Genomic DNA, 13,604 nt, shown 5'->3' with positions numbered 1-13,604 from the left:
TGTGTCTTTCACCTGATCTGGAACCTAAACATCTCATTTTCTTCTGTAATATGACGTGGCCCCAATATAAATTAGATAGTGGCTCTCAGTGGCTGGAAAACGGCACTTTCAATTTCTCTGTTTTGCAGGACTTAGACAACTTTTGTCACAAAATGGGCAAATGGTTTGAGGTTCCATACATCCAGGCATGTTTAACACTTCTGTCCCTCCCCAGCCCTTGTTCCCAATGTGATTCATCTCAAATTCTCCTTCTGTCCTTCCTGTCTGCTCCCCTACCACCCTCTGGCGACAGCGAGTCCTCCCTGTCCACAAACCCTTCCGATATTTCTCCTTCCTGCCCGTCCAACTCCGGTCCCAACCCTTCTCCAGACCCCAGTCCCCCTTCTACCCATACTGTGCCTCCCTATATCCCTTCTGTCCCCACTCCGCCCCATACCCGATCTGGCTTACAATTTGGTCCCACTTCTAATCCCCCTCCTCCCACCCCTCTCTTTCCCTTTTGAGAGGTGGCTGGAGCTGAAGGAATAGTCTGAGTTCATGTTTCTTTCTCCCTGTCTGACCTGTCTCAGGTCAGCCAGTGTTTAGGTTCTTTTCCATCAGACTCCACTAAATATATCTAGGAATTTCAATATTTAACTCAGTCTTATAACCTCACCTGGAGTGACTTAAATGTCATCCTCACTTCTACACTCACTCCCAAAGGGAGCGAGTTTGGGCCCTAGCTCAGTCCTATGCAGATGACCACTGGCGCCTTGACCTAGGTCTCCAGGAAGATGCCAGGGAGGTCCCCCGTGAAGAGCCCCAGTGGAACTATCAAACAGGATCTCCTGGTACGGCCAGGCGAGATTATATGATCACTTGCTTAGTAGAGGGACTCCAAAAAGCTGCATATAAGGCAGTCATTATGATAAGTTAAACCACTCAGGGCAAGGACTAAAATCCAGCCCAGTTTATGGCCTGTCTGACTGCCACTCTCAGACGGTATACAGCTTTAGACCCTGAAGGGCCAGAAGGCCAACTTATTCTTAATGTGCATTTTATTACCCAGTCAGCTCCTGATGTTAAAAAAAAACTTCAAAAATTAGAATCTGGCCCTCAAATCCCACAACAGGATTTAATTAACCTTGCCTTTAAGGTGTTCAGTAACAGGGAAGAGGCTATCCGGTGGCAGCATATTTCTGAATTACAGATGCTTGCCTCCGCTGTTAGATGAACCCCAGCCACACCAATGGCCCGTAGGGATTTCAAGGCGTCCAGATCGCAGCGCCCAGCAGCCCCTCCAGGGCCATGTTTCAAGTGCCATAAAAATGGCCACTGGGACAAGGAATGCCTGCAGCCTGGGATACCTCCTAAGTCATGCCCTGTTTGTGCTGGCCCTCACTGGAAGTCAGACTGTCCAACTCAAGCTGCCATCCCTAGAGCTCCTGGAGCTCAGGGCTGACTCCTTCCCTGATGTCATCGGCTTGGTGGCTGAGGAATGACACTGCCCGAACACCTCAAAGGCCCCCGGACCATCATGGACCTCAGGTAACTCTTAAGGTGGAGAGTAAGTCCATCCCCTTTTTGATTGATATGGGGGCCACCCACTCCACCCTTCCCTCCTTTCAAGGACCTGTCTCCTTAGCCTCCATGACTGCTGTTGTGGGAATTGACGGCAAAGCCTCCAGACCTCTCCAGATTCCACTGGTGTGGTGTCAGCTAGGTCAGCCCTCCTTTTTGCACTCCTTCCTAGTCATCCCCACTTGTCCATTCCCTCTGCTCAGCCGAGACATCCTAACAAAACTGTCTGCCTCCCTCACTATTGCTGGGCTACAGCCACATCTCCTTGCCAGCCTTCTCCCCAACCCCTCACCAACCCCACAAGCTCCTCTAATGTCTCCCTTCCTTAGCCCCAAGGTCTGGGATATCACCTCTCCCTCCCTTGCTACAGATCACTCCCGCCTCGTCATCCCTTTGAAGCCAAACCATTCTCACCCTGCCCAATGCCAGTACCCTATCCCTATGCCACCCCTAAAAGGCCTAAAGCCTTTTTACCTGCTTTTTACAACGTGGCATCTTAGTACCTGTTAACTCTGCCATCCTTCCCTTTCAAAAACCAGACAAGTCCTACAGATTAGTTCGAGACCTTTGTCTCATCAGTCAGATTGTACTTTCCATCCATCCTATAGTGTCAAACTCATATGCTCTCTTGTCCAAAGTACCTCCCTCCACTACCTATTATTCCGTTCTCAACCTAAAAGATGCCTTCTACACCATTCCCCTACACCCCTCCTCTCAACCTCTTTTTGCCTTCACCTGGACTGACCCTGACACCCATTAGTCCCAACAACTAAGCTGGACCATTCTTCCCAGGGCTTCCGGGATAACCCTCATTATTTTAGCCAAGCCCTTGCCTGCAACCTACTCTCTTTTCAGCCTTTCTTTTCCTACCTCATCTGATATGTTGATGATCTTCTCTGCAGTCCCTCCTAGGAATCCTCCCAACAGACTATCCTCCTACTCCTTCAGCATTTAGACTCTAAAGGGTACCGAATGTCCCCTCATCAATATTTATACTGATTCCAAGTATGCTTTCCACATCCTTCATCACAATGCTGCCATCTGGGCGGAAAGAGGTTTTCTAACCACACAAGGGTCTTCCATTATCAATGCCTTTATCATAAAGTTCCTCCTTAAGGCTGCTCTCCTGCCTGCCAAGGCTGGAGTTGTGTCCACTGCAGAGGACACCAAAAACCGACAGACCCTGTCGCTAAAGCAAATGCCCACGCCAATAAAACAGCAAAAGAGGTGGCAAACGCCTCAGTGTCTGCAGACGTTCCAGTCTCTGCTCCAAAAGGCCAGTACGTTTCTTTCTCATCTATCATCCCTACCTACTCTTGTTCTGAAAGCCTGCTCTACTTGTCCTTTCCAACTCACAAGGCAAGTGGTTCTTAGATCACAGAAAGTTCCTTCTTCCTGCCTCAGAAGCGCAGTCTATTCTCTCATCCCTCCATGACTGCTTGCGTGTAGGGTACAAGCCTTTGGCTCACCTCCTAGAGCCCCTTATTTATTTCTCATCGTGGAAGTCCATCCTTAAAGCAATCACCTCTCAATGTTCCATCTGCCACTCCACCAATCCCCAAGGTTTTCTTAGGCCCCCTCCTTTCACAACACAGTGGGCCCGAGGGTTTACTACTACACAAGATTGGCAAATTGACTTCACTCATATGCCTCATGTCAAAAAATATAAGTACCTCCTAGTTTGGGTTGATACCTTCGCCAGATGGGTCATGGCTTTCCCTACTGGATCTGAAAAGGCTGCAGCAGTTATTACTTCTCTGCTAACAGATATTATTCTCTGTTTCGGCCTCCCTACTTCCATCCAGTCTGACAATGGTCCAGCTTTCATTAGCCAAATCACCCAGGCAGTTTCCCAGGCCCTTGGCATCCAGTGGAATCTCCACACCCCATACCATCCTCATTCCTTAGGAAAGATTGAAAGAGTCAGCAGCCTCTTAAAAACTCACCCTCCAGCTCCGAAAGGACTGGACTGTTCTCCTACCACTTGTGCTCCTCTGGATCTGAGCCACCGCCCATGAACCTACCGGGCATAGCCCATTCGAACTCTTATATGGTAGTACTTTTCTACTCGGGCCCAACCTCATCCCAGACACCAGTCCTCTTGGGGACTATTTACCCAGTCCTCCAACAGACTAGGAATGAAATCCGTCAGGTGCTAACCCACCCTAGATACCATATGAGGACACTCTGGCTGGACAGCCCATCCTGATAAAGAGCTGAATCCCCCGATCTCTACAACCTCGGTGGACAGGACCCTTCCTGGTCATTTATAGCACCCCAACAGCTGTCTGCTTACAAGATCCTCCTCAGTGGATTCATCCTTCCAGAGTAAAGCTGTGTCCATCTGACACTCAGCCTGACCCTTCTTCCTCCTCTTGGAAGTTGCAAGTACTCTCCTCGACCTCGTTAAAACTCACCCGAATCCCTGAAGAAACTTAAATGTCCTGCTCCTGTCCACCCTGCTGCTTCACCCTCTTCCTCCACTCTATTTGCTAAGACATGTCCTGGTTTCATCCCCAAACTCCCACCTTAGATTCTCTCTTAAACCAGATAGATGATCTCATCTTTTAGGGCACCCTGTATGACTTCTCCCCAGATGAGATGCCTCTATTTACCTTCCTACTCACTTTGTCTATCCCTCCTGCTCCTTTGGCTGCCCCGCATGGCCGCACGCCCACTTCCAGTAATGCCTAATTACCTCTACAAAACTCTCAACCCATTTTCTGTTAAACCAGTCCAATCCTTCTTTGGCAAAGGACTGCTGGCTTTACATTTCTCTATCAGCTACCACTTACGTTGCCACTCCCATTCCCACAAAAAACTGGGTAGTTACTAACTTAACCTACCACCCTCGTTATGAAGGAAAAAGCCCTTTCCAACTCCTAAATATGCAGTCATTGGCCGACTTCTCCATCAATGAAATGACCAAAAATACCCCGACAGGACATGCAGTTCAACTTTTAGGCTCCTACATGTCCAGCCTCACCCATTACACAAGAAATGAAAAACCCATACACGGCCCTATGACTACAAACACTGTCTTAACTTTCCAAGCCCCTTTATGCATCCAACACAACCTGTCATCAGGCCTACCCCTAGGTCACCTCCTGTTCCATCAGTGCAACTACACCTCGCAGCTTCAAGCCCCATCTGACTACATTAACTTCCAGGTCTCCCAAACAGCTACATTCAAACAGCCTGTCCACTTCTCAAAGCCCCCAGAAGTCATCAGCACCTCCCTGCTTAACAAACAATCCGGGTTTTGTAATGGCAGGCATACACACTGCATGACCGACCATTCACCCCTGGACCCCCTGCAGCAGCACTCCCACCACTGACAAATGCCTCCTTTCCCCGCTTTCAGCTACCCTTCTGAGTGGCTTCTAGTAGATACAAAATGATTTTTCCTCCAATGGGAAAATAAAACAGGGAGCCACTCAGCTTATCCCAAACATCCCTTTTCAGCCACTCACGGGGGCCACCTTGGCAAGTATCCTAGGGGTGTGAGAAAATGAAAACAACAAATTCACACACCTTTTTAACATACACAGCCAGTTCTGCCTACCCAGCCAAGGCATATTCTTCTTGTGTGGAACTTCAACCTATGTCTGCCTCCCCACTAACTGGACAGGCACCTGTACCCTAGTCTTCTTAAGCCCCAAAATTGACATTGCCCTTGGAAACCAAACCTTACCAGTCCCTGTCAGAGCCCATGTCCATCAGTGTAGGGCCGTGCAGATAATACCCTTGCTTATAGGACTAGGAATTACCAATGCCACAGGAACAGGAATAGCAGGTTTGTCCCCTTCCCTGTCCTACTATTGTACACTCTCAAAGGATCTCTCAGCCTCCAAGACATAGTAAAATCCACCCTTACTCTCCAATCCCCAATAGACTCCTTAGCAGCAGTAACTTTCCAGAACCACTGTGGCTTAGACCTCCTAACCGCCGAAAAAGGTGGTCTGTGCACCTTTTTAGGGGAAGATTGTTGTTTTTACACCAACCAGTCTGGACTAGTACGAGATGCTGCCCAGCGGTTAAATGAAAAGTCTTCTAAAATCAGGCAACGTCTTTCAGACTCTTAACACCAATCTTTGGAGCTGGACATTGTGGCTTTTCCCTAAAGCTTGGCCCCTCATTTCCATCATTCTCCTTCTCCTGTTCAGACCCTGTCTCTTCTGACTAGCCTCTCAGTTCCTACAAAATCTCATTCAAGCTGTTACCAGTCAATCTATGCGGCAAATGCTACTCCTAACTGCCCCTGAATGTCACCCCAACCCCAAGATCTCTCTCCCGATTAGGAGTCCATGCCACCCCAAGTCCCGCTTGAAGAATCCCTGAGAAACATCTCTGCGTCCACTTCTTTTCTTATTAAAACAAAAAGACAGGAATGTCATATCCCAAAAATACGGCTGCACTATTGCCAGCAGGCCATTATTACAGTGGGCCATTAAGAACTCTGTGAATGGCACATATGCCTCCAGACTTCCTGGAACTAGAAAACCTGCAACAACCAAAAACCACAAAAGAAGAACAGCGGGTTTCTGTCCCAACTGGTCGATCAACTTCTTGAGTCAACAAGTCCCAAAACTGTGTTGTAATTTTCCATCCGCCACTTTGCCCTATAAAGACTGCTCTCCCTCACGCCTCCGGGCTGACTCCCTTTTCAGACTCAGCCCACTAGCACCCAAGTGAATAAACAGCCTTGTTGCTCACACAAAATCTGCTTGGGTCTTCAATCCAGACCACGCTGTAACACACACTTACAAAATTCTGCTGAGAATATGCCCGCCTTTATTCTTTATGCTCATGTTTCTCATACTGAGGGTAGCTGTACACTTTGGGTTTTTACAGAGAAATGTGTTTCAGGGGAATATTTTCTGACTGACTTGTTCAATCATCTAATCTGAGTTTTTTTCTAAAGATGCTTTTATCTTTTTTTTTTCTCTCAATATAATCATTTTCAGCTGTTTTTCTCTTGAATGCATTGGGTGTCTGTTTTGGAAGCCCTATTACTATCCCATGGTGTCTGTGAATGAGGTGGGCTGTCACAGTGAGAACTCTTGGAGCTATCTCTGTATGGACTCTTGCTGGAAATCTAGCAGAGTGATTTCCATGTCACCATTATAAATAAAAAACTGAGGTTTAAACACTGCACCTATTCCCATTATTGTGAAGGTGCAGTTCTACCCAGGAGTCCTGCAGGCTTTCCTCCTGCAACTCAGGCTTCACTCTCTGATGTGGCATTGAAGTGCTGGTGTGGCAGTTGGGGTTATATATAGGGTGCCAGGTGTGAGCTCTGTGCTATGGACTCTGCCTCAGTGGCAGATGGTAGGAGTCAAGAGAGGACACAAGCCACCAGGAGATGGCAGGCAGGAGGCACCTGGCTTTAAGTTGCAGAATTACCTCTTGTCATGAAGATGTGAAAAGTTTATTTTGTCATTGATTATAACCAATTAGCATATATGGATGGCCTTCCCAATTACCAGGTGAATTTAGGGTGAACTATGTATGACATGTGCTGTAAATTTTTCTACTTGTGGACTAATTATTGTGACTGTCTTTCTGTCTTTGCAATCTCTTAAGCAGATTGACTGTGATACATGTCACATTCTGGTTTAATTGTGTAATAAAATGGTTTTCTTTCTGTTCTGTCATTGTGGAGTTACTCTGGAGCTGGACAAAATTTTTCTTTTAGTTATATTTTCCAAACACTGTCTAGAATTGCCACACATCATATAAACATATAAGGTGCCAACCAAGCTTTAACCTAGAGGAGGCTTTTCCTTTCAGGCTTTCAGTCAACTCATGATTGTGCTGCAAAATGCATGCTGTCCCCAAAATATGCAGGCAGAATTGTGTCTCTGCCTATTTGGTGTTATAGTCCTCTACAGTCACCTCTAGAGAGGCTAGGCCAGATTTCTACATACTTCACAGGGCAGCGATTAACCATTTTACCTCTTTAAATGACTCTTGTATCTTTAGACCAGAAGCTGATTTCAGAGACCATGGGGCCCAGAAACCCAGAGTAACGTGTGTGCATTAAGTAGACATGATAATCTCCATTTTTTTCCCTTCCTCCTCTTCTTTTTTTTCTTTTCTTTTTTTTTTTTTTTTTTGAGATGGAGTCTCACTCTGTTGCCCAGGCTGGAGTGCAATGGCATGATCTCGGCTCACTGCAACCTCCACTTTCTGGGTTCAAATGATTCTCCTGCCTCAGCCTCCTGAGTATCTGGGATTACAAGCGTGCACCAAGACGTCCAGCTAATTTTTGAAGGTTTAGTGGAAGGGGGGGGGTTTCACCATGTTGGCCAGGCTGGTCTCAAACTCGTGACCTCAGGTGATCGGCCTGCCTCGGCCTCCCAAAGTGCTGGGGTTACAGGTATGAGCCACCACACCCAACCCCTTCTTCCTCTTCTTAAAATACCCACAAATGTGTGGATGACACCTACTGCTACTGCACCCACCTAGGAACTAAATTTGCAGCTCCAAATTCTGAATCAGGGACTTAAGATTTGGGAAAAAAGAAAACCTTTTATTTGAGAAATGCAAATTCTTTTAGTTACAAGGTTCAGATACATTAAAATAATACCACAATTATGTATTTCTCTGTTCTTTGAGCTATGAATTTATCTCTTGAAACTGCTTGCTATTGCCACAAGTAGCTATAAATTTAAATTAATAATGACACACTGGATCCTGTAACCCACACCCTATAGCTTAACAATGTATATCCAATCGATAATCAATGTTTTTTTTTTGTAAACAAATGAGAGTTTCTGACAGGCAACTTTGTATCAGCCCACTCTCTGTCCCTCTCTTTTTGCCTTTACAAATCCACTTGTAACTGCACTAATCAAAGTGTAGATTCCTGGCAACTTGAATCTTTGATTCCTGGTTACAATTCCCAGTCTTGGCCCAAATAAATTCTCTACTTATATTCATGTAGCTTCAGCTTTTTCCTTTCAAGTAGACGTATTATTTAGAATGTGCTAGAGCAGTCCCTATGAGGCAATCTCTTCTTTGGTTGTACTCTACTTGCTGTAACACCCAAGAATGCAGAAGCAGGCTGATCCCACCTAGAATCTGTAAGGTCTGGCCTCTACCTGGAATTTACAAGACAGGGCCAGACTCTGGATTGAGAATGTATAGGAAACCAACAGGAGGCATTTTCTGCATTGTGAGATGTCAACATAGACGTCTTAAAGCTTCCCTTTGAGAGTGTTGCTCTTAAAACTTTTCAGATCGTGTTCAGTGACTTGCTACAGTTATGTGAGAGGGTCCAGGTGTAAATAGAATCTGATGACAGATTCTGTAAGAGTAAACAAGCATCTTAGGGGTGAGAGATGAAGGCCACAAAGTATTGAGAGTCATGATCACAATTATACCTACCCATAAAATGTAATACTGGAGTAGAGTATTTTTGTCTTTCCTTTTGCCCAAGAGCTAGCTAATCAGGACCCGTAATCTGGAGCTCCACTGCGGCAGTTCGATTTTCTATTTAGAATCAGCCCGAGTCTCTCCTGCCTGCCTTATCCTTGGGCCATCAGCCCAGGGTCACTGGGAACTCTCTTACAATCACCTAGGCATCTTTGAGATATTTGAGGATGTCCAGAGCAGAATTGTGTCAGGTTGACAAGAGTGGTTAATTGTGCCTCTGTCTCAGTGTAAGAGAAATGAGTCATCCTGTGTTTGCTCCTCTCCTCATACAAGAGATGTCTTTGGTTGTTATCTAGTTGAGAGTTTTCCAGTTTCCTGGTAGTTGGGTAAAAAACAAGGAGGAGGTCTGGAGACTCAAGCAGATAAACTAATTGCTACCATTTCATATGGCCATTAGAAAAATAGATAAAGCAGTCATGGTCCCTACCATCTAGGAACAGTTAGTCTAGACTAGCAAGTGAATACATGGTTGAATTAAGCATCATATGGTTGGCAAAGTGAATAGATGTGTGGAAAAACGTGTGGGCTTTATTTGGGCCACTTTCTTTATATTGTTGTGACTTCTGAGGTCATCATTTGAATGAATGTTTATGGACCCAAGAGTTTTAAATATTTTTATTTCTTTTACTTTGCTAAGAATGCGTATTTATCTTAAAATTACCCTAGAAAACCCTAGGAGATTTGTTTAAATGGCTAATTAGTATATTTATACAGTTGATGGGGTGAGCAGAGTAATATATAGGGTTTACTCCCAGCTCCAGTTCTGTTCAGATTCACCCTTTTTGGAGGCCTTATTTAGGTCTGGCCCCACCCTGGAGTCTTGCCTCACAGAACTGATAAGAAGAGAACAGAGTTTTGGCTGGTGCCTTTCTAGAGTGGGTGCTAACAATTTCCGAATTCCACAAGGAGATAAATGGGAAAAAAAAGTATGCATTTTAGAGTCCTAATTTTTAAAATTTTTTATTAAAACCAGTGCTTGCAGAGACATTCCATTTAGCAACATGTTTTCTATTCCTGCGGATCCAGTAGTTTCCCACAAGTCACAAAACAGTAAATATAAACACAATGAAAATTTCTCTAAACCATGTTAAACTGTTCTTATCTGTAGCCCTCTCATCTGTCTGTATTTAGCATACTTTTTTTATTCTATACATTTTTTTATTTTTTGAGACAGAGTCTCACTCTGTTGCCAGACTGGAGTGCGGTGGAGTGATCTCAGCTCACTGCAACCTCTGCCTCCCGGGTTCAAGCAATTCTCCTGCCTCAGCCTCCCGAGTAGCTGGGATTACAGGCATGCGCCACCGCACCCTGCTAATTTTGTATTTTTAGTAGAAACGGGGTTTCTCCATGTTGATCAGGCTGGTCTTGAACTCCCAATTTCTGGTGATCTGCCTCTGCCTCCTAAAGTGCTGGGATTACAGGCGTGAGCCACCATGCTCGGCCTAATTTTTATATTTTCAGTAGAGACGGAGTTTCACCATGTTGGCCACGATGGTCTCGATTTCTTGACCTCGTGATTTGCCCACCTTGCCCTCCCAAAGTGCTGGGATTACAGGCATGAACCACCATACCCGGCTATCCTATACATTTAAAAAAAATTCAGTGACAGCTCATGGCCACTTGGTAAGTGTGTGTGTGTGTTTGTGTTTTTCAGGAACCATTGACATTTAAAGATGTGGCCATAGAATTCTCTCTGGAGGAGTGGCAATGCCTGGATACTGCACAGCGGGATTTATATAGGAATGTGTTGTTAGAGAACTACAGAAACCTGGTCTTTTTGGGTGAGGATAACTTCAATACACAATTCCTAAAATACCCTTAAAGTTTTATTTCTCTATTTTTGTAGACTGTTTTCTGGTAATTTATGCTTTGCATAAATGAGTTTCAGATCTCTGTTTTCAAGAAAATCTTTGAGATTTGTGTAGAAAATAATTCCTTCAAGATGTTTCATTTTGACCTGAGCTTTTCACATTAGTGAGCTAATCTGTATTTTTCACTCTAGATTAGTGATAATTCCAGAAATTTAGTGGCATGCAATATTGTTGTCCATGCCTTTAAATCTAATTTCCAACACCAATTTTTGATTCAATAGTACCAGATAGTAAAATTTAAAACCTACACATTTAAAATATTTTCTAAATATTTAGAAATTTATGTTATAAATTAGTATTTATTCTATTACATCCTCTTTACTGAGCACCTTACTGGATTGGTAATTGGAGAATATGATTAAGATTCATGTTATTTATTTTTAATAAAACAGGTATTGCTGTCTCTAAGCCATATCTGATCACCTGTCTGGAGCAAAAAAAAGAGCCCTGGAATATAAAAAGACATGAGATGGTAGCCAGGCCCCCAGGTAGGTGAGAGTGAAAGTGAATACAACAGATGACAAAGATTAAAGGTCAAAGGTCAAAGAAAAAGCCAGTCCTTAACATGTGATTTGGGTAGCTGTATTCCAAAGGAAATACTTTCTGGAAACCCTGAGTGTTTTTTTTTTTCTTTTGCTCTTACATAGGGGCGTCTTCTGTCTTATGCTTTTAAATTCTCTAAGGATTCTGCTTTCCCTTCAGTGATCTTCCTTCAAGTTCACAGTGAGAGCCAAAGTTCTTTTCATGGCAAAGAAGAGACTGCACAATCTGACTCTTTTGTTTTGGGGGACACATATATCTGCATAATTTTGAAAACCTCTATGTTAAACTGTTTTTTAAGTTATTTTTTGCATCATATCTGAAATGTGTGAGTAGTGGTTTCTGTTCCATTGGGTTTTTAAAAATTTATTTGTTCATTTTTCTGCACATTCCATTCTGTTTTTATTACTATAGTCTTGAAATATAGTTTGAAATTGTAAACTATGATGTTCTTCTGCTTTTTTCTTTTTTTCACAAAATTGCTTTGGCTCTTCAAAGCTTATTGTAGTTTCATGTAAATTTTAGAATTATATTTTTCATTACTGTAAAAATAATGCCACTGGACTTTCAATAGGGAGTTTATTGAATCTATAGATCACTTTGGAAAACATGGTACTTTACCAATATTTACTGCTTCAATCCATATTCATAAAATATTTTAAAATTTATTTGTGTCTTTAATTTCTTTCATTGTAAATTTTATTTACCTCCTTGGTTTAATTTGTTCTCAAGAATATATTATTTTAATGCTATTACAAATAGCATTGTTTTCTTCCTCTGTTTTATCAGATAGTTTGTTTTGAGTGGATGGAACCATAATTTATACTTGTATGTTAATTTTATATTTTGGTAATTTACTAAGTATATTTATCAGTTTTGATGGGTTTTAATGTATACTGTTTATGATTTTGTATATGTAAGATTATATGATCTGCAAACAGCAACTTTTTACTTGTCTTCAATTTCAATGTTGTTTTATTTTATTTTATTTTAATTTATTTATTTTTGAGACAGAGTCTTGCTCTGTCGCCCAGGCTGGAGTGCAGTGGCGCTATCTCGGCTCACTGCAAACTCCGCCTCCTGGATTCACACCATTCTCCTGCCTCAGCCTCCCGAGTAGCTGGGACTACAGGTGCCCACTACCATGCCCAGCTAATTTTTTTTTTTTTTGTATTTTTAGTAGAGATGGGGTTTCACCATGTTGGCCAGGATGGTCTCGATCTCCTGACCTCATGATCCACCCGTCTTGGCCTCCCAAAGTGCTGGGATTACAGGTGTGAGCCACCGTGCGTGGCTGCTTTTTTTTTTTTTTTTTAACTAATTCTTTTGCCACATACTTTCAGTGCTATGATAAAAGCATTGACAATGGGTACAATATAGTTTTGCACTGGTGTCTGTGAATTTGAAAGAGCAAAAACCTCTTTAAGTTTTTATAAACTAATTTTAGGAGGTAAAGATCTTCTTTTGTTGAGCCCCCAGGTGACGGGATGCCCTCTGGGTTTGTAGTGGAGAGGGTTGTAGCTTAGTCACAAGGATGCTGGGTCTGCACTAGGGTCCACCGTTATTAGCTTGTTACTAGAAGCTTGGGTAGTTTTAATTCCCATTTTAGTTTTGGATAGGCTGAATGTCCTTCAGGACGTTGCTCTGTAGGGCAGATATTAGGGCATGTTTTTGCAGTTGGGTCTGCATATGGTGGGCCTCATATCAGGATGTGGATGAGTATGGCTTTCACTGAATACCAGCGAGGATTTTTCCAGGTCACTGTGTGGGTTTTTTGTTTGTTTTTTTGAGATGGAGTTTCGCTTTTGTTGCCCAGGCTGCAGTGGCGTGATCTCAGCTTACTGCAACCTCCGCCTCCCAGGTTCAAGCGATTCTTGTGCTTCAGTCTCCCAAGTAGCTGGGATTACAGGCCCCTGCCACCATGCCTGGCTAATTTTGCATTTTTAGTAGAGACAGAGTTTTACCATGTTGGTCTGGCTGGTCTCGAACTCCTGACCTTAGGTGATCCACCTGTCTCTGCCTCCCAAAGTGCTGGGATTATAGGCGTGAGCCACCACGCCCAGCCACTGTGTGGGTTTCTATGTCTACAGGCAGAACTGACCATGAACTGTGGATCAGGGAGCTGGAACTGAGTCATTGAACTGTTTCAGGGACCACAGTAAAGGCCAAGGTCGGCAGGCCTGCCTGCATGGC

The 13,604-nt window shown here is 43.7% G+C and overlaps 1 protein-coding gene across 5 annotated transcripts in view; it reads left to right on the top strand.

Annotated features, from left to right (window-relative positions):
- Positions 1-13,604, top strand: part of LOC112621084 (zinc finger protein 107-like) — a 42,881-nt gene that overhangs the window by 13,547 nt on the left and 15,730 nt on the right. For 4 of the 5 annotated variants that reach the window (XM_025380277.1, XM_025380275.1, XM_025380279.1 and 1 more), the window contains 2 exons: positions 10,655-10,781; positions 11,264-11,359. In XM_025380277.1, coding sequence (XP_025236062.1) covers positions 10,655-10,781; positions 11,264-11,359 — 223 coding nt within the window. The remainder of the gene's footprint in view (positions 1-10,654; positions 10,782-11,263; positions 11,360-13,604) is intronic. The other variant, XM_025380278.1, reaches the window with a different exon arrangement.

Source organism: Theropithecus gelada, chromosome 3 (assembly GCF_003255815.1).
Source record: "Theropithecus gelada isolate Dixy chromosome 3, Tgel_1.0, whole genome shotgun sequence".
In the NCBI taxonomy this organism is placed as follows: domain Eukaryota; kingdom Metazoa; phylum Chordata; class Mammalia; order Primates; family Cercopithecidae; genus Theropithecus; species Theropithecus gelada.
The sequence above is the reverse complement of the archived record's forward strand: the minus strand, read 5'-3'. Positions and strand labels throughout refer to the sequence as shown.